This window comes from Sardina pilchardus, chromosome 4, assembly GCF_963854185.1.
Source record: "Sardina pilchardus chromosome 4, fSarPil1.1, whole genome shotgun sequence".
In the NCBI taxonomy this organism is placed as follows: Eukaryota; Metazoa; Chordata; class Actinopteri; order Clupeiformes; family Clupeidae; genus Sardina; species Sardina pilchardus.
In genome coordinates, this window is record NC_084997.1 from 625871 (window position 1) to 647923 (window position 22053).

Below are 22053 nucleotides of genomic sequence, written 5' to 3' on the forward strand. Positions count from 1 at the left end.
TTGCAGCCTGTGATTTTTAAGCATTGTTGACATAATAGAAGCCATTAGCTAGCAGTGTTTCCCACAGATTAGAAGGCAATGTGGTGGTCGCCCCGTCTTGGTCTGGGGGGGGGGGGTGTACCGGCACAAAATGTAGGTGCACCCAGCGCTCTCCTGCCATATAATGTGAATGATTTTTTTTGACATTTCTGATATTCATAACAGCAATCTTTATGCAGATTATGGCCTGGGCCTACTATTCATATTATAACTCCACCTCTTAAATTCAGCTGTCTGGTTGAAGCCTCAAAATATTGTAAACAAAGTAGCAGGCTAAGTTTATCATGCTCTACTGGTTGGACTGTTCAGTTTCTGTTCAGGTAAGCTAATACTTTTTCTCCTTGGGACAAAAACATTGATATTGAGATGGTCAGTCAACTTGAATGCAAGAGTTTTAATCAAATGTCTGCAGCATAGCCTACTAATGATGCTAAACGGATCTAACAGTAATTTAGCTAGTCGTCTTCTGTGCGTCATTGCGTTCACGATTGTGAATGTTTTATCTAGATTAAATGTGCATGTCGAGGGCGGGTGTCCATTGAGCGCGCACGAGAGCGGGCCAAGGAGAGTGAGTTTACATCTACTGTTTGGAAATGTTGCACGCATAGTCTTCAAAGGTTGCGGAAGAACTTTATGCTTCACCCGAGCAGCGCCATGTGCATCAGTGCGACCACGCTTCCAGGGATGATATCGTTGGTTTTCATGGAGACAGACGCGGTGTGCACGGAAGGGAGGGGCTGTGTGTGGGCGTGTGTTTGTGTGTATGAGAGACAGATGCGTGATTGACAGAGAGGGAGAGCAGGAAAGGAAATTCAGTTTAAACGGACACTATGTAAGCCTGAGGAAATTTCATTGTGAAATTCTCCCATCTAGCGGTTAGGGATTATATCGCAGCCTATAGAGACTACGGTAGCCATCTCACGTCAAAAAAATAACCCAAAGATCTGCGACGAGACAAAACTGTTGCAGAGGTGTGAATTAAATTACATTTTCTTTTACTGTCTATGATTCAACGTTGCACATCGTTGCCAGCATTTGCAAGCCGTTGCAAAACATTCATTAGGTTGTTGCAGTATAGGTTCGTCGTGAATCTACCAAGACAATTTCCCCTTGGGGATCAATAAAGTCTATCTATCAATGGCCCTAGTTCCAGTCTCCTAGTCAAAACATAACTTTTCTCTATTGTCGTTGCTTGTGTGTGATGCCAATAAAGCTCACTTTCGGACACGTAATAAATGAATGCTTTGCCTGTTAACCGAGCTAAGCACAATAGCTAGCTAGCACAGTAGGCTACATAGAAAGTTAATGGGAAGGGCTAGTCAGGCTGGCTAGCTAGGTAGCTAAGGACTGTGGTTAAACTTGTTATTGCAAACTAACCTGAAATAACATAAAATCGAAACTTCCCCATTGTCATTGCTTGTGTGTGATACCAATAAAACACACTTTCAGACACAATAAACCATTTTATTTAGCCTGTTAACCGAGCTAGCTAGCTAACGTTTGCACCGAAGGCGTAGCCTGGGAAGTGATGTTCGCTAGCTAGCTAGCGGTTTTGTACACGCAACCTTACAAGTTGGTTACAGCTCCTCGAGTCACGGTAAAATGTCATGTTTGGTACATAGCTAATTTAGATACACGTATGATGTGGGTGCTTGCGTTTCTTTATGAATCTGCAGTCTTAGATTGTATAGAAATGGCCGTCTTCACGCTGCTTCTCTATGTAATGTGAAACGCGTTTTCCCCAGCGGTATTAACAGGTAGTGTTTTATGTCCCTCTCGGCAGTTCATATTGTTCTATACACCGGAAAGACATGGAAGCCTTCCGGTGAACGTCCCTTCCTATGTAAATGCAGAGAAGTGATTCTCCGCCCAGTAGGACAAGTCAGATCATTGGCATAGGTTATTTTACACCAAAGAGGATCTATTTATGAATGCAGACGTTGACTTGAGGTACTAAAACACTTAAAATCCTACATAATGTACTTTTAACGAATGCTGCATGTTTTTCAATAGCGTAAAAAAATAAATAAATAAATAAAAAAGAATAACGAAACGCAATATGTGGCGGCCGGTGCTGAATCTGTGGGGCACCGCCACAAATTAGTCTATGTGTGGGAAACACTGGCTAGGTTGGCATTGTTAGCATAGGTAACATGGTTAGCATAGTTAGCATTTTTAGCATAAATGCTAGAAAATTAATCATCAGCTAAGTAAGCTAATCAACCTGGTTAGCATTGTTAGCATAGTTAGCATTTTTGCAAGCCCACTCTTGTAGGTCCTCGGAAATGCCATTTCTAGTAAATAATATTATTGTTGAATAAAAATGTTTGAAATGTGCTTGCTTTGGAAGAACAATAGATGCGCTTGCCTTGCAGCAAGCCTACTAATAATCGGATCACAAGACCAGCTCTCACATTCCCTCATTCATTTAGTTTACTTTCCAGAACACAAGTGATCTGGGATCCATTCATGAGATAGACAAGGTTTGAACAAAATATGAGTTGGGGCAGCAACAACGTTATTGATTTCAAACGGATAGACCCTATTTCAACAGTGTGTGTCGTTTCTATATGTGTTCCAGAATGTCAATGACTCATTGGTCTTGTCTATTTATCTGTGGTTGCTTTTCTCTTAAACATTTCATTCACCAAATGTGTAACAGTAGGAAAGTAATTAAAGAATATTAATATTTCAAAGTTTGTGAAAAAGCAGTGAGAGACAGGCACCTAATTTTCATCTATTCACAGCATCATCTTGTGCAAAGTCACATTTGTCCATTTGTAAATAATAATAAGGTAACACTTTATTTGAAGGGGTCTACATAAGGGTGACATGTAACCGTCATAAGAATGACATGACACATGTCATGCACATTAATGACACAACCCATCTCAAAGATTATGGCCCTTAACTTCAGCAAGGATCTACACTGCAAAAACTGCTTATCTAAGAAGATATAACCAAGTGTTATATTATGGGTATTAATCTTATATCAAGATATTTTTTTTTAGCTTATACTGTTTTCAGTATAAAGAGACTATACCTAGCAGCGTAAAATCATTTGTCTTAAATCTAATTTAAGAGTCTGTCCTTTAAGACGTCTGAACGCGAAAACAAGCAAATTGGGCTGCCAGTGCATTAAACAAATTTATCTTTAAATCAAGCAAATTGGGCTGCCAGTGCAAGCGAACTTATCTTAGTAAGACTCATTAAAACAAGTCAAAGTCTTATTAAATTAAAGATCTTATGAGAGAGTGCCAGGTACGTCTCTGTATACTAAAAACAATACCAAATAGTGTTTTTCTTATCTTAACATAACACAAACAGTATATTATACGGTATATTATTTTTTGCAGGCTATTGTTGTAATGACAAACATTGGATAATTGCTCTGTTGAGAATTAGAACTCACATCTTTGCAGGCAGCAATCTGATTGATATGATCTCCATCAGTGAACACAATGTTCTGTCCATCGGTTTTCAGACCTTCAAAGATATAAGGTGCATTATTCATACACAATGATCTGAGGAACCAGCATGAAAGAGACCATTTTACATCCATACCTTGTCATTGCTGCTTCTGGTCAATGTATCAAAATAATGTAACCACTATTTGAGCATTCACAAACAAAACCATTTTGGCAGCAACACTTATCCACTCAAGGACTGGAACATAATGATGTCAAATTAAACTTTAGCTATGAGAACAAACAACTCAACTGAACAACGCAACCAAGCTGAAGTAGGGTTGTGCCGATGGACGATATCATTGTCCATCGTGATGACTGACAGACATCACGATGGAAAGCAACCATTGTGATGCCGCACCCCCACAATTATTTCTACTGTAGATTAAGCTCAAATATAAGAAATAAAAACCTTTCTCTGGAAGTGAAATTGAGCCTAGAACTGATGCATATGTAGGGTGCTTTAGAAGCTGTCAGCCAAACAGTGCTAAATTAAAAGAGGTATTAGTCTGAGACTACCGTCTTGTTCAAATAAGTCCTCCTTGCAACGTGAATGTGTTATTGTCTTTTTAAGGCGACATGTCTCGCAGTGTAGCCTACTGTAGCCTACATTGAACATAAACATTATTAGGCTACATGTTTAAGAAGAAAATTGTAGGCTACAAATGAATTATTATTGTTGCGACTAGGAAATTCTAGCTCTAATTTGTTGCGAGGCTACGGCACTTAAGCGCCAAATAAGTCTTTCTCCACCGTGTTAAAATAAACCATTTATTTCGTTATCGTTATAGGATCAGTAGCTAGCCTACGTCTTTCACTGTAAGGCTTGTAATTTCATGCAGTTGCCTTAGGCAAAAGCCCCAGCAGCAGCGGAGTGCAATCCGGATTAGTTATTTGAAAAAGTTGTTTACTTTAACTGTTATTTACTTCGACTGACTGTGCGATCGCAGCCTTACTTTCACTTTCGCTGCCCTCATAGTCGGCAGCCAGGTAGCCTGATGTGTAGCATACGTTTGATACCTGGGCTAGTTAAGATTTTAGATGAGTGACCGCGATATAGCCTAATCTTCAGTATCTTTTTTGCTAGGCCCAGCGAAGGCTGGCAGTGTGTCAGTTGACAGAGTTCTTGCTCGCACAATGAACAAAACAGATTCAAAATAATACAACTTTTAATCCTCCAGCACAAACATTAATACCTGCAAGTAGCCTAGGCAGGCACATTTTCAAATATAGAAGCACATTAGAGTGCTGAAACAAAAAGCAGTTCTGCAAAGGAATGCAAAGATAAGCCTAGTGGCCAGCTTGGGGAAACACGTCTGATTAGTCAAGAGGATTCTAAATGCAATAATGTCAATGTCAATGTCAATTTATTTGTATAGCACATTTAAAAAACAACAACAGTTGACCAAAGTGCTGTAAAATAAAATAAAATAAAATAAAATAAAATAAAATAAAAGTGAAGTAAAAAATAAAGTAAAATAACTATAAAATAACTTTAAAGAATCATAGTAAAGATAGTAAGTAATAATAATAATAATAATAATGATAACAAAATAGTAATGCAAAATAATGGTAGAGTAGATACAGTGAGAATAATATGCAAATAAAATATTAATAGTAGAACAAAGTATAAAAACCCATAAAAACAAAGCAATAATGATAGATAAACAGAGTAAAGAAGTTAAACATCTAAAATCTAGGGTAAGGTGGTGAGGGGGGGGAGGGGGTCTAAGGAGCTAAGGAGTAGAGATCGGCTTTGAGATGGGATTTGAAAGTGTTTAGAGAAGGTGCTAGTCTAATGCACTGCAAAAAATGAAATCTAACCAAGTGTAATTATCTTATATTAAGGTAGATAATCTATTTGATATTGTTTTAAGTATGAAAATACTTACCTAGCGCTCTCTCAAAAGATAATTTCTCTTAATTTAAGAAGACTTTGACTTATTTTAAGGAGTCTTATCAAGATAAATTCACTTACTGCACTGGCAGATAAATTTGCGTGTTTTACGACAAATTCACTTACTGCACTGGCAGATAATTTTGCTTATTTTCAGGAAGAATTGACTTAAAATAAGACAAACTTTCCTTAAATTAAGTGAATTTATATCAATAGATCATAAGATTAAAACACTTGGTTAGATTTTATTAGACAAGCCATTTTTTGCAGTGTGTGGTGGGGGAGATTGTTCCAGAGTTTGGGGGCAAAAGCAGCAAAGGCACGGTCTCCTCTACATTCAAATTTAGTTTTGGGAACAGTCAGCAAAAATAGATCAGAAGATCTAAGACAGGGGTCTCCAACGTGGTGCCCGCGAGACGCATATGAGGCGCCCGCAGCGCACCTTCTAAAAGTGGCCCACAAGTCGTCTGCAGATCACGCTCTAAAAACATCCTCCGTTGTGACGTTTTTAATCATTTAAACCATTTTAAGAATGTATGTAGACAACAATCTGTAGCCTTAACTACATTAACATTAACTTGATATTGGTGGTGATGCCTTAAGTTGTAGGCCTAGCTGGTTAACTTTTAGCCTTTGGCTCAGAATGCCTTTCCCATTCAATCGACAACGGAAGTGGAGCGCATATACATGCTGCTCGCACACATGCAGAAAAAACAAGCTCGCTCGTCTGGTGTGGCAAATGGAAGCGTGTCTTCGCTAAAGTTCTGTGCCCATTCCGTGTTTGTCCCATACGGTTCGGTTCGTGCATGATTGTTCAAGGACTGAAAAACGTTTGCTTTACTGTAGCGCACGGGCCTTTTCTCCTCCGTGTAGCGCTGGAAATCGTGTGGCATGTAGGCTATGCCATGATCCAATTAACCTACCGGGCGCAACATGTTGTCAGATCATGGAGACGTGCAATAACTATAAAATGCGTCTTCATAAGTTAGGGAAGGTGGTGTTGGTGATTGCTATTGAAATGTTCAAAAAAAAACAGTTGTCCACTGAAATCAGAACTTAAACAGCCTCAAAATTCTTAATGGTGAGTATTACCTTAAAAATGTAGCTAACCTAAATTATTAGTTGCACAAAACTTTTTTTTTGTTGTTAAAAAATAAATATTAGGTTCCCCATGCAAACTTTGAAATGAACAAACTGAACAAGATGCTGGTAGTGTTGCATATTGATATTAAAATAATGAAGAATCAGATGAAAATACAGTTGTTTAAAATATATAAAGGCGTATGGGCCTACGGCACATAATATTGATAATTTGACATTGTAAATCACCCACTATTTAGGAGGGTTACCCTCGCATAAAAGGTTGTGAGGGGCTGTTCGTTTCAAATGGGTAGCCCTCCATATGATTTGAGTTCTTCGGGTAGCCCTCATCCCCAAAAAGGTTGGAGACCCCTGATCTAAGACTTCTAACAGGAGAGTATATCTATGTAGTAGTCCAGAGAGATAGTTGGGGGCTTTGCCATTCAAACATTTGAAAGTAGTTAGCAAAATGTTAAAATGAATCCTATGGTGAACAGGGAGCCAGTGAAGGGAGGCTAAGATGGGAGTGATGTGCTCTCATGTACTCATGTACTCATGTGCTCTCGTGTACCAGTTAAAAGGCGAGCTGCTGCATTCTGAACCAGTTGTAGGCGGGAAAGTGAGGCCTGGCTAAGACCAACATATAGGGAGTTACAGTAATCCAGTCTAGTTGTTATGAAGGCATGGATTACTTTTTCAAAGTCTAAAAAAGCCAGAAAAGGCTTGATTTTGGAAGTTTATTAATTGGAAGAAACTAATTTTGGTTACTGATTTGACCCCTTTGTCAAGTGTAATATCTCCGTCCAAGATCACACTCAGGCTCTTTACTAATAAGGGGGATATAGGCATCTCAATTCTGTGCGTTTACAACACTGCAAACTTTTAATATCTTTCCATCGGTTGTTTTTTTCAATTTTCACTAATACACTAGCCTGGTCATACCAAACTCGTACTAATATCGTACAGAGGGTCTGGACCTACTCCATTCAGAATTGATTTCAGGCAGGAGGCTTGAACTTTGTTGAAGTTTGAAACGATTGGGCCTGATTTTACCCAATCGCTAACGTTTGGTCGTGACTACGACGCGCATATGTTCGACGTCATCGTCACCCCCCCCCCCCCCCCCCCCATCTTCCCTCTTACCATATTGTGAGTTTAGCCTATCATTACACTTTTAACAGGCTAGCTAGCAACCTTGTGCTTTTTTTAAAATCCTGTTTCTTTGCTCACTGTTACAGACATACAAGCAAATTGACTAGATGACCAGATCAGACACACTACTACCTTATATCTGGTTTAACTTTGTGCTTCCAAAATAGCATTACTACTATAGCGCTACTGCTGCCCTGATAATTATAAAGATTGCATCCACCTTGTGCCCTAAGTATCTACCACAGCAACCATGTGAAATGACATAATTAGTCTGATTTCTGAAAGAGATACAGTACCTGGCATGGCGATGGTCCCCTCTTGTTCCAGTGTTTCAGGGTTGATCCTAATGGCAGTTACATTGTGGCTACTCATATCACAATACAGCAGGCAATCCTAGGTATAAATGTATCAACACAAAACATGGGTCACACAAACTATACAGTGTCAACAACTCTATCTTAACATTTATACCACATGTGCTAGCTATGCCTTAAAGGGACATTGTGTAAGCTTGAGGACATTTCATTGTGAAATTCTCCCATCTAGCGGTTAGGGATTATATCGCAGCCTATACGGACTACGGTAGCTTCTCAGGTCAAAAAACATAATGCCCAAAGATCTGCGACGAGACAAAACTGTTGCGGAGGTGTGAATTAAATGCAATTTTCGGTAACACTCCATAATAAGGGTCCTTAATAAATAGCAAACTAGTCATTAACTAACCCTTTGTTAATATTTGTTAATTGTTACTAAAATATCTATTTGCCACAAGTTAATGTTTTTTCATCATTAATCAATTAATTAGTCATCATTTTTGTCTGAACCTGAGCATCACCTTCAGTAGATTTCGCATAATTTCGTACATTGTTCAGCTTGCCTGTTTCGTTTTATCGAGGACCTTTGTGAACCTTGTGATCATTAATTTCCAGTGTGAGAGACTCATACTGATAGTATTACTATATTAATGATGAAAAAAACACTAACTTGTGGCAAATAGATATTTTAGTAACAATTAACAAATATTAACAAAGGGTTAGTTAATGACTAGTTCGCTATCTGTTAAGGACCCTTATTATGGAGTGTTACCCAATTTTCTTTTACTGTCTATGATTAAACGTTGCACATCGTTGCCAGCATTTGCAAGCCGTTGCAAAACATTCATTAGGTTGTTGCAGTATAATGTTAATCTCGTCGTGAATCTACCAAGACAATGGCCCTAGTTCCAGTCTCCTCGTCAAAACAGAACTTTTCTCTATTGTCGTTGCTTGTGTGTGATGCCAATAAAACTCACTTTCGGATACGTAATAAATTATTTCTATTTGCCTGTTAACCGAGCTGGTTAGCACAGTAGCTAGCTAGCACAGGCCTACATAGAAAGTTAATGGGAAGGGCTAGTCAGGCTTGCTAGCTAGGTAGCCAAGGACTGTGTTTAAACTTGTTGTTGCAAACTAACCTGAAATAACATAAAACCGAAACTTCTCCATTGTCATTGCTTGTGTGTGATACCAATAAGACACACTTTCGGACACAACAAACCATTTCATTTAGCCTGTTAACCGAGCTAGCTCGCTAACGTTTGCACCGTAATGGGAAGTGGTAGCTAGCGGTTTTGTACAAAACCTCACAGCTGTTTACAGCTCCTCGAGTCACGGTAAAATTTCATGTTTGGTACAAACCTAATTAAGAAACACTTATGATGTGGGTGCTTGCGTTTCTTTACGAATCTGCAGTCTTAGTTGGTATAGAAATGACTGTGACACGTAAGAGGGCAATAATATGGTGCCCGTGAATGTTTTGCAACTAACCTGAAACATCCTCCTCCGTTCAGCAAATTTGTAAAACTTTGTAGAACTTCTAGTTCTAGTAAAACTATGGTAGGTTAGTTTATCAACTGTCTGTGGGTCTAGAAAGCCTTTTACGTGGCTATGTAAACTAAACTAAAGGCCATTGCGGAGACAGTGACAGATCACGATCAAAGTTACTTTATTTGTTTATTTGGAAAATACAATTTCAGTGTTGGAATGTTAGATAGACAGGTGGCTTGTTGAAAACGGGTTCATAACTTACATCGCTGAATGTAGGAAATGGATAGATCCGAGATATAGTCTCTGCCATAGACATAGCTATGGTCTCTGCCTTCAGAAGTCAAAGACGGAGCTGTAGTATTTCGCAATCGCATATGTCCGTAGCGCGCACCCGTATTCCAAGATGGCGCACGCAAATGGAGAGCCGGGTCCGCGCTATGGATATTCAAATGAGGACTTCTGAGCCAATAGGAATGCTTCGAATTGGTGGTAGTGGTAATTACACATGAATGAGGCCACATTTATGAATGGGAAATGTTGATTTTGGAAACAAACCATTGGAAATCTTACACAATGTCCCTTTAACAGACATTCAACGAGACGTATGTATAGCCCGTCAGCAATTCTGTCTAAAATAATACCTATTTGAAGTACCAATCATGTTATGTTGTCAAATATTGACGTTATGGAAGTATAGCTTAAAACGTTATGCTAGTTTTGTCCCCCGCCTGTTTCAATCGTACTAGCCTGGAGGAACCATCGAAAACAACGCGTACCTTCGACTTTTGTAATTTAAATAACTCATGAACGTTTCGAGAAAACAGCCTTGAAACCATAGAAACACAGCCATTGAGATATCGTTCTAAAGCCTAGACCCGCCTATGAACTTTCGCGATTGGTTTCTAATACAAAGGAAATGCTCGCCTTAATAACTGTTTTTTTTTTTTCAATTTTCGACCATTTCTAAACATTCAACTTTTTACTCATTTAAGTTATGTTGTAGGTGACAGTGGGTATCCGCTGAAACGGTGGCTGCTCACGCCAATTATGAACCCACAAACAGTCAATGAAGTTGCGTTTGTCTTTCCCGCTGCTTTTGGCATGTTGTCCACAGACAATACATATTCATTAAGGGCGTTTCGCTGAATATATAGGCAATTATGGGTACGCACAAATTTAGAGTAGAGCATGATTTATAAAGGGAAATTGGCGTGGAACGTGTGCGCACGGTTTTATAAATCAGAATATTTCTGTGTGCACGCATTTTCAGAGTTTTGTGCGCACGCCATCTTCTGGCGTACACCCTGTGCAAAGTTTTATAAATGAGGCCCCTGGTGTGAACGGACAAACACTCTCTCCTCCTCTTCCTTCCGCTTTTGTTTTCTGCTTCACTTCTGAATACCCCTAGATACTGAGTGGCCCGACATTGTGATTTTTCACTCCACTACACTGACTTTCTCCGCTATGATATTCTTTAATAAATATACTTTATTTACTTATTATCTGTGTCTGGCCTCCCCTCTATGTTCATACTTGAATTTGAGCTGAGGTGAGCTTTAAGGGCTATTCCACCATTTTTAGAATTGAGGGAAAAGTTGTATCGCCAGACTCACAAAACAGCTGGATGGAAAAAGGTAAATATTAGGGCTGGGTTCAAAAAATCGATTCACGATTCAATATCGTTTCGCGTTTGAAAAATACGATATTGATTCAAAATTTGCGGATCGATCTTTTCCTGTCAGCTAGGCACTAATGTCTAGGCACTACTTTGCGCGACCGCGCAAGGAGACCTATAAAACGTGAGACCGGCAAAACCAAAACCTAAGACAGAGCGAACCAAGCATGGCTGAAGCTGCACCAATAAAATCACGCCCTGGCCTAAAGGCTGATGTGTGGAAACACTTCGGGTTTAAACATTTCGAAGGTAGAGAGGAACTGGATAGAAGAAATGCAATCTGCAAACTATGCAAAATCCAGGTAAAATATAGTGGAAATACCACAAATCTCAGAAACCACCTATCCAGGCACCACACTGACTTAGACTGCTCTGGAAAAGACGTTTGCGGCTAAACTCCCTCCACATTCCCAACGTGCCTTGAGCCTTAATGAGGCAGTTGCCATCTTTGTCAGTAAAGACATACGCCCGTACAGCGTTGTGGAAAATGACGGCTTCCGACTTCTCGTTAAGAGACTGGAACCAAGATATGTTCTGCCTACTCGCAAGCACTTAAGCGAAACAGTTATCCCCAAAATGTACGCTGAAGCAAAAGACAATCTCGCGAATTCCCTAAGATCTGCAGAAAGAGTGGCTTTGACGTGTGATTGTTGGACGTCTAGAAACACCGTGTCATATCTCACCATAACGTCTCACTACATTGACGATGAATGGAGGCTAGTGTCTAACGTGCTTCAGACGAGACCTGTTGAAATGAGCCACACTGCTAGCAATCTTGCAGATCTGCTAACCGAAGCAATACAGGAGTGGGAAATATCTGACAAAGACCCTGCAATTGTTACAGATAATGGCACGAACATTGTCAGGGCGGTACAGCTGATGGGCCATTTCCACATGGGGTGTTTTGCACACCTTATCAACTTGGCCTCACAAGCCGGTCTAAAAACTCCAGCTGTCGCGCGTTTACTGGGGCGAGTAAAGCGAATTGTCTCGTTTTTTCACCGAAGCACCACAGCAAGCAAAATGCTAGAACAGAAGCAAAAACTTCTTCAGTTGCCACAACATAAACTTGTGATGGATGTCATTACTCGATGGAACAGCTCCCTAGAGATGCTGGAACGGTTCTTAGAACAGCAACCAGCCATCTCTGCAGTTCTGCTATCATCTGACGTGCGCAGAAAGGAGAGTGACATCTGCACCTTGACAGAGACGGACATAACCACAGCAGAGGACGTAGTGAAAAGTCTAGGGCCAATGAAAACAGCCACGCTAGCTATGTCTGAAGAGGCTTCTCTAAATATGTCCATGGTTGCACCCTGCAGTCCCAGCTGTTAAGTCAGATGAGATGTACTGCTGAAGACTCGTCTATAATTAAGGAGCTCAAATCAGCAATCTGGAACAACTTGAATCCAAGGTATGCTCATTTAACATGCATATCTAGTAGCACTGAGTTGTAATGTCTTAAAACAAATACAATGGAGTTTTACTTAATACACACTCCTCTCTGGCATGTCAATGATTGATTAATTGACAGTTTCTAACCCAGAACAACCATTTAACCTCTGCAATTTTAGACTGTACAATTATATAACAGAGTGTGTGTGTGTGTGTGTGTGTGTGTGTGTGTGTGTGTGTGTGTGTGTGTGTGTGTGTGTGTGTGTGTGTGTGTGTGTGTGCATGACTGTCTGTTCCATCTGTATGCTTTAACTTTAGTCCTTGTACCTTGGTTTAGTTACACAATCCATTCATAAAATATATATAAAAGTGATATTTATTCCTCTATTTAGATATGAAGCCCTGAAGGATAACCTTGAATTTCCCCTTGGGGATCAATAAAGTATCTATCTATCTATCTATCTATCTATCTGTGGCTGGCATCATCATTGGATCCACGCTTCAAGACTCTACCATTCCTGTCTGATGAGGCATGTGCTGCTGTATTTTTATGACCTCTGAAGCTGCTCATTGAATCAATCAACTGATGTAAGTTTGCAGAAATATGTACATTTGAATATTTAGACTTGCTATCTTTGTTGTGTTGGAAAAGCAAATCAATTGAATTCAGGTGAATTTGGGTTTTATTTTCTAATATTTTTCTACATCAACAGACAGCTGAGGAAACTACAGCCTGCACAGCAAGAAGACACCTCCCATGGCTCAGCTGATGTGGCTGTGCCTGTTCCAAGTCAACCTAAGAGGCCAAAAGACTCATCTGCTCTGATGGCTTTACTGGGGTCAGCCTACACACCAGAACCTTCACCACTAAGGAAAACTCCTACTGAAAAAGCTCAGGATGAGGTCACCAGATACAGGAAAGTAACATCTATTCCTCTTTCTCAAAATCCACTGACATGGTGGAGCATGCATGCAGGGGAGTTTCCTCTTCTGGCAGACCTAGCAAAGCAGTACCTTTGCATACCTGGGACCAGTGTCCCATCCGAGCGAGTGTTTTCAACTGCTGGTGATATTGTTACTGCTCAAAGGAGCTGCCTCACTTCACAACATGTAGTAGGGCTGAACGATTATGGAAAATAATCTAATTGCGATTTTTCTTGCCAATATTGCGATTGCGATGCGCTATGCCATTCTTTTTAAAGGTGTTTGTCTTGCGAATGAAAAAACAAGCAGTAAATCATATAGTATGGGCAATAGGCTATATTAGATTAAAAATAAACTCTTATTTCCTAGAAGTCATACCTCTGTTATGATGACAGGTGATGCATGAATTGATGGATGATATTTTTTTTTAACTAGCTACTTCAATCACAATAGTAGGCCTATATTTTGAACTTTCAACCTTGTAGGCCTACACATCAGAACATGTACAACCCCTGGCAAAAAATATGGAATCAGATTGATGAAGAGTACTGATTGTCACTCATTAAGTCCATGCCTCAGAGACTGTAAGCTGTTATAAAAGCCAGAGGTGGTGCAACAAAGTACTAGTGGTGCGTTGAAGTGTTCTTTTGTCAATTTGTTTTTCATGATTCCATATTTTTTTCCTTGGAATTGAGTGATTCCATATTTTTTCCCCCTCTGGCTGGTCTAAAACAAGCAACTGTTACTGATTAATTATTTTTTTTCTTGATTTCCTTTAATGTTTCCTAAAGCCAGAAAGTTGCCATTTCAAATGAACTTAGTTTTGTGTCATGTCTGTGATCTGGCTTTTTTCTAAAAAATTAAACAACTGGATTAACATCCTCCAAGACTGGTGATTCCATATTTTTTGCCAGGGGTTGTACTAGTACAAGGAAGCCTGGTGTAAAGATTAAAATGAAAGTCAGTAACAAGTCACACAAACAAAAGTGCAGATTGCAAAAATATTAAAATATGAATAGCCTAAATCTGTGGTTTATTACGCAGTTTTTCAGATAATTCACTTTAATGAACGTGATATGTTCTGCATACAGATATTCCTGATATTCATGGCTGCACAGCACACTGCACTGACTATTCCAACTCCGTCTCTTTAATTCAGCTGTCTGGTTGAAGCCTCAAAATATAAACAAAGTAGCATAGTTGGCTATCTTATCATAGTCTACTGGTTGGACGGGTCAGTTTCCCCACGTCTGTTTCAAGGTAGATAAATACTTTTTTCTCATTGGGATAAGCCCTTTTGAGTCTTGAAGTTGGAAAACATCTGTATTGAGATGATCAGTCAATTTGAACGCAAGAGTTTTAGATGTCTGCAGCATGCTAATAATGATGCTAACCGGATTTTATATATAATTTAGCTAATCGTCTTCTATGCGTCATTGCTTTCACGATTGCGAATGTTTTATTTGGATTGAATGTGCATGTCGAGGGCGGGTGTCCATTGAGCGCGCACGACAGAGAGAGAGAGAGAGAGAGAGGGAGGGAGAGGGAGAGAAAGCGGGCCAAGGAGAGGGGTTTGAATCTATACCGTTTGGTGAATTTGCACGCATAGTCTACAATGAAAACTTGCGAAAGACATTCATGCTTTCACCCGAGCAGCGCAGGTACACCAGTGCAACCTAGAATTTGTTTCAGTGGCACTCTTAAAAATGTTGGTTCAATGGTTCTATCAAGCAGCTTGCCGAGTTCACTCTCTGATAGACTGTTTCAAATTATTTGTTACTTTACGCTCTCGTGTCACGTGACCAGAGGGTAATCGCAGCCTTTGCGGTTAGAAAATTGCACTTCATCATATCGCGATATTATCGCAAATGCAATATATCGTTCAGCCCTAACATGTAGACCAGCTTCTTTTCCTCCAGAAAAAAATTGTAATTCCTGGAGAATAGGATGGTCAGTCAAGCAGAATTTCCTGCACTTTGCTGTGGTTACTGAGCTACTGTTGTAGTAGTTGTTTTCATTGTTGTTTTTAACCCTGCCATGTCATTGCAATATGATCTAAGATATTAAGATGGTATGATATGCTTTATCTACTAAGCATAATTTCCCACTATTTGTTGTGGTTGCTGAGCTACTGTTGTAGTTTTTTTTCTTTTTTCTTTTTTCTTTGACCAGATGTGGTCATTGTTGTTTGACCCTGTCATGGGTATTGTAATTCAACCAATTAATTTCATGGTTACCATTGCTCAATAATTTTATTGCCAAAACAGGGCTAATGACTTTGTTATGGTCATGATTGAACTTAAGAATTTAAATACAATCTGGAATTCTTTAATTCTTTAACTTCTTTGCTCCTAACTTCCTTTACCTTCCCTCTCTCTCTGTCCCTCTTACACAGATACATACATACACACACACACACACACACGAGACAGTTCCTGTCAACAGTTACAGTTATTCATGTGCAGAAGTCATTTTAATTTAAATTGACAACCCAGCAATTGGATTAGGGAGATTGTACTAAATGTACATAACCACTTGGGAAAGTTTGTATTGTAGTACAGGCCATTGACATAGGGATATGCTCCACTCAAGTTATTTTATAACCAAGAAAAACTAGTATTGACAAATAAATCGATATCGAATCGAATCGAATCGAATCGAGAATCGAATCGGATCGTGACCTTGTGGATCGGAATCGAATCGTTTCAGAAAATCTGGATCGATACCCAGCCCTGGTAAATATCATGTTTTGCTAGAGGGGAGGTGGAAAATGAGCTTAATTCCACAAATGGCGGAATATCCCTTTAAGAAGTATCACTTGCAAATTCACATTCCCTACGTTTTTTTTGTTTGTTTTTTTTTTTTTATGAAAAATCTGCTCTGGGTGCATTATGCATTTTCCATGTGTCGTTGATTAAACATTACATTACATTAGAAGCCCAAAAGCACACCTGCAGGTCAACATCCACATTTGAGTACAATTCAGCCCACAACACCAAAAAACAACACTTTCAAAGCATGTTACCTGAGCAAATCCCAGCCATGATTTCTTATCCTTCCAGTTTCTTATGCGTGAAGTGGAATTATACACATGTCCCTAAAATCAAAAATAATTTACATTAGGACAATGCAAAGCAATTAATAACAGTGACTTACAATTGTCTTTTTCAACTGTCTCAACACAGTATCATATCTAAGTGTGTTTATATCTGAACAGAATTACATTACCCTTGCTTTCAATAAACATGTTGTTGAAACTGGGCATGTATTTGATAAAGAGTTTAAAGGAACTCCTAAGATAGTTGACAAAAGTGTGAATTATACAAATCATGTTTCTAAGTTTACTTTTCTAAAAAAGTTTGAGGCATTACACACTATTGACACTAGGAGTGCTACTTGAGAAGATCATTTAGATCCTTTTTTCCTTAGATTGTCTGCTCCTATTATCACAAAGCATAATATATTTCAATTGTGATGGGTATATTTCCTATTGCATGGAAACTAAACTAGCCCACGTGACACCTTTGCACAAAGGGTGTGAAAGATGTAATTATAATTATCGTCCAATCTCCAGATTAACCTGTTTGTCAAAGATTTTTGAGTAAATGTTGCTGAAGTGTTACTGAAGTGTTGCTAAAATGTTCCCCAGCTGCAGCAGCGACATTTCCGGAAAAGTACTGGCTTGATTAAATCCATTCTGGACTCTCTATCCGACCACATAAAGACCTCGGGATACTTCGGTTTGGCTTTAGGGACCCTCTACTCACTACCACATGAGTGTAATGTTGTTTGGAACAGTAGAAAAGGTATAAAAATAGCGTTTTGTAGCGGCGAAAGGACATGCACGGGTCACTTCCAGGCTAACGAGTTTTGGCTTAAAACGGTAAAATCAAACTCTCTCAAAACACATCCGAATGACATGATTTGATGTCAACTCAACGTATGTACTTAGCCTGGATGCCAGACCGAAGTTTAGCCCCGCCTACATCCTTTTTCTGCAGGGAACTTTGGTCTGGCAATTCTCCGTTCAGCTGCTACTATTCGTGATACAGATCTGTTCGGACCATTCAAATTGTCAGGGCGGGCTTTACGTGATGATTGACAGATGAACAGCAGTGACGTTCACGGCTGCATGCTTATGCATGCGTCCTCGTTCCACGAGTTGGGTGTGAGACCGTGTTGGCATAGGTTGATTTTAATTGCAACAGAAACGCTATGGCTATGAATGCATACTTTCTTCATGCAGTTTGGCCTTTCGTTTAGCTTAGCTATGGAAACGGAGGTTTTCTCACGGATTCACACAACTATTTCTGAACACTTAGACCAACGTGGATATGTGGGAAAACTTTAGTTTCACGTTCACCAAGTTAAAACAGCATGTTTGCGAGATGTTGTTCCTGTTTGTTTGAAATATCTGTTTACTCGTTGGGTTAACGACACACTTCCCCAGCTGTTCATTGCATGTTTGTACAGTTTGAAGGAATTATTTTTAAAAACGACGGAGGGGAAATGTTTTCCATATAGCCTACCCTGCTACATATTTCGTTGTCTTAGATCTCGCTATCAGGTGTGTACAAGATAGATACTGACAGCGCAATAACTTGTTCTGTTTGGTTTGGTCCATCCAATGAGTGCAGAGCTATCACCCCCGCCCTGTATCGGTTGAATCATGCCCCATAATCACGGCTGAATGGAGCAGTTTCACACTCATATTCTGGCAAGAATTGAGTATGACGTCGTCAGGCTAGTATGTACTCCCAATCATCCGTAAATAGAATAGAATAGAATAGAATATATACTTTTTTGATCCCGTGAGGGAAATTCAGTTCTCTGCATTTAACCCAATTTAACCGAATTAGTGAACACACAGCACACAGTGAACACACAGTGAGGTGAATCAACCCAGAGCAGTGAGCTGCCTGCCCAACCAGCGGCGCTCGGGGAGCAGTGAGGGGTTAGGTGCCTTGCTCAAGGGCACTTCAGCCATGGTGGACTGGTCGGGGATCGAACCGGCAACCCTCCGGTTACAAGCCCGGTGCGCTAACCAGTACACCACGGCTGCCCGTTAAATTGATCTAAAGTGCATTTTACTCCGGATAATCCCTTTAACGATAGGCTTACGATATGCGAATTTGCGAAAAGTCTAAGAGCAGCTAACGTGTCCTTCGAGTTACAGGGCCCTGATTCTCATTCTGAAGAAAGCTAAACAAATTTGTACTTCTCAAAAGCTTAACTCTCCTCTTTTCCATTTGCTTTCTGCCTCTCAACCAGCAGCCCACAGTCATGTCACTGAATACTACTATGTAAGATAGTAATACATTTTGTTTCAACAAGGGTAATTCAGTATTTAATAGGGCTGGGCGCGTTAACGCGTTAATATCACGATAACTCATCAATCAATTAACGCCGATAATTATTTTATCGCGCATTAACGCAGTTTCTATTATTCATTTTATACTGTAAAAGTATGTTGCTCACAGGCTGGTCACAGGCGTCTAGTCACGCATTGAAATTCCATACCCTACATTCACGAAATCAGGAGATGTGCAACAGAAGTGAAAGAAGCCACTGGCTGTAGCAGTGCAAGAGCAAGTCACATATTCACGGTGCACGTTGTCACATGCACGCCTAATGTTTATGTTTTGCGCTGGTTTTGCGGCTACTTTGTTCAAGTGGCATTGATAGGCTACTGTAGGCTAAGTTTAACAGTCGTTTTTTCCTACACGGTAACGTTGTTGTATGGAAAGAAAACATTAGCCTTGAGTATTTTAATATTCAGTTGTAAACAAAGACATCTTCCTATGTAGCCCAAGCTGTAAATGGACCGAATTTCGCTCTAAATATCTCATTTTATCGATTATGCTAACCGTTAGCATTTCAATGGGATTTCTCATAGACATTAGCCATAAGCTAACACATTCGTTTCTATTCTGTAACTTGGAATGATAGCCTACGTGACTGCACTCTAAATCATTGAAGGAAATAACTGAAATGTACTCTGTTGTTCTGCTTAGTTTTACAGTAAACGTTTGAAAAGAATTTCAGCATCAGAGTTTCCCTTGGGAAATTGGTTAGCCCTATATCCATCTATTCTAATGTAGCTGGTTAGACTTCATCATTAGGCTACCACACACACAAGTGGGGGCAGAATTACAAATGTGTCATAGACATGCATTGGTTGATTTGGTCAAAAAGTCACAGGTTGGTAATTGATTATAATATTAATGTTGCTACTCAGAAATAATGAGCTGTAAAGTAACTCAGACTTTATTTTTTTAAGGATATTGACTAATTATTGTTATCGTCAAAATCACAACAAATATTGAGATATTATTTTTTGCCCACATCACCCACCCCTATAGGCCTAAATAAAAAATAATTTTGACATTATACCGGGCTAGGCTTATTACAACAAGTATTATGGAAATATCTGACTACACGCACTGTTAAAGGTTTCACAAAAAAGTGTGTGTACAATAGCCTAAGCTTTAAATTTGTATTTGTTTTGATTACATCAAGTTGAGATTTACACTAAATCATTTATTTAACTGCTACTGCATAAACAAAATGCTGATGTTAAATGTTTGCAGAAAAAATGCTATGGCACTTGCGTTCATATGTCAGCACATTTGAAATAAAAATGTGCTATATATTACTTCTGAATTGATAATTGAGTTTTGCGTATAATAATGCGATTAATCATGATTAATCAGAGAAATCATGCGATTAATTGCGATTAAAATTTTTAATCGTTGCCCAGCCCTAGTATTTAAAAAAGAATTTGAGCCCCAGCCCCTCAAAAGGTCTCTGCACGGTCCTGCGTTATACTTAAATTACTTAAATACATAATTGTAATTGGCTAAGTTGTTACTTCACTTCAACAACAGTGAAATTACAGTCCTCCCTACCCTGCCCTCATTACAATACGTTGGTTGGCTGAAATTGTTCATTGCTCACAAGGAGCCACTATTTTGTTGCATACTTGGGGAAGACGCTTCTTTGCGTTGGGACACCTTTATCTTGCTTAGACACATCCTCTACTACAGTAGGTAGCCCAGGTGAAATACACCTCTGCATGGCACAGCCACAAATTCTTATGGAATCATGATGAAAGATCACAAGTCCAAGCATGGGAGTGTTGCTAGACATAAAACTCTTAACATACCCTTTCGTATTTTACATACACTGCACAGTTCTCTCTACATTACTGACAATGTGAGGCACCAAGTCAAAAAACAATACATCATACAGAAGGAAGTGCCTACCCGCACTGTGCCACTGTATCCAGATCCAAGTTTGAAGAGACCGTCCTTGCAGAGCAAATAGAGGAAAGAGCCATCAGCCTGCAACAGGCAGTGCTCATCGTCATCAATACTCAGTTCCCTCAGTAGCCACTTATTCATGAGTGCTGCATGTTTTATACCATTTCCAAACCAATCCTGAATTTGAATCTTGCCCACCAGAACCGCCTGCACACTCCTTTGTAATGCATTCAGGATGGCTGGCACCTGGAAGATACAAATTGTTCACAATTTAGGACACTGATATTCATGACCGCAAAGGAACATATATCTAGGTGATGTGAAAACTTTTAATATTTGCAGTGGTATGGAATTTTGGTAGGCAGTTTAATAGTGTTAATAATAATTTATTTTGTTCCGGAACAGAGTGCGATTGCTGCCTTCATATATACCCAATCAAACCGATCTTTGGGGGAAACGCTCCCTGTTCCAATTCAAATAGCCAGGTGTGAAAGCGCCCTAAGAGAGGGGGTTAGAACAACACTGGTATCTCACCTTTATAGTTTGGCAGGCATGACTACCATTGTTGGTGAGTATTGTGGACACAGCTTGAAGGATTTTGCCTGTATCACCCCATGACACCACCAGACTGAAGAGACAGGCACAGGACAGCGCTGTCAGGGCCTGCCCTGTAGGGTCATTCATTCCAGTACTTCGCACAGTTATTTCCAGCAGTAAGTGGAAAAGGGACTCTGTTGATGGAGTATTGCATTAGAGACATCAAACCACAAATGGAATGAGTGATCTGCAAACACTTAACAACAACAATAACACAGGTGTTATTGGCACAATTCCTTTTTCATTTACAGTTTTTTACCCACAGGAAGAAAAACACTTTAAGTTATGAAAACAGTGCACAAGCGGTCTTTAAATTCCAATTCTTAGAATATCGCCAAAGAAACAGTCACCTCCTGTGTTATTAGGATAACATTCATGGACATAGTTCTGCTAGTAAGATGGTTCAACAAAATAGCGTGGGAATGAGACATACCAAGGACATCTGGTGGTTCAGTCTGGAAACTCTCAGGCTGCTGTCCCTGCAGCATGTCCAGTAGTGCCTGTAAACTCCGCAAGCATAGAGAAGGATGCGAAAAACGTGTCTCCTTTATCAGCTCAAACACGCCACATAGCCCAATGCCAATGATCTGGAGGGGAAAAAAATGGGTAACTGTTATTACCACCGTCTTTTATACCAATCATTACAAGGCAACAGGGAGAAAGATAACTGGGTCATTCCATGTCAAATCAAGATGGATCAACAGGTTCTTCAAACCGCCAAAGCCTCCAAAGAGGGCATGCCAGGCAAAATCCTTTCCTG

The 22053-nt window shown here is 39.7% G+C and overlaps 1 protein-coding gene across 17 annotated transcripts in view; it reads right to left on the minus strand.

Annotated features, from left to right (window-relative positions):
• Positions 1–22053, minus strand: part of mycbp2 (MYC binding protein 2) — a 306540-nt gene that overhangs the window by 253271 nt on the left and 31216 nt on the right. For all 17 annotated transcript variants that reach the window (XM_062533688.1, XM_062533704.1, XM_062533694.1 and 14 more), the window contains 6 exons: positions 21727–21880; positions 21231–21427; positions 20700–20942; positions 16460–16531; positions 7932–8028; positions 3452–3525 (listed from right to left, as the gene is read on the minus strand). In XM_062533688.1, the coding sequence (XP_062389672.1) occupies positions 3452–3525; positions 7932–8028; positions 16460–16531; positions 20700–20942; positions 21231–21427; positions 21727–21880 (837 nt within the window). The remainder of the gene's footprint in view (positions 1–3451; positions 3526–7931; positions 8029–16459; positions 16532–20699; positions 20943–21230; positions 21428–21726; positions 21881–22053) is intronic.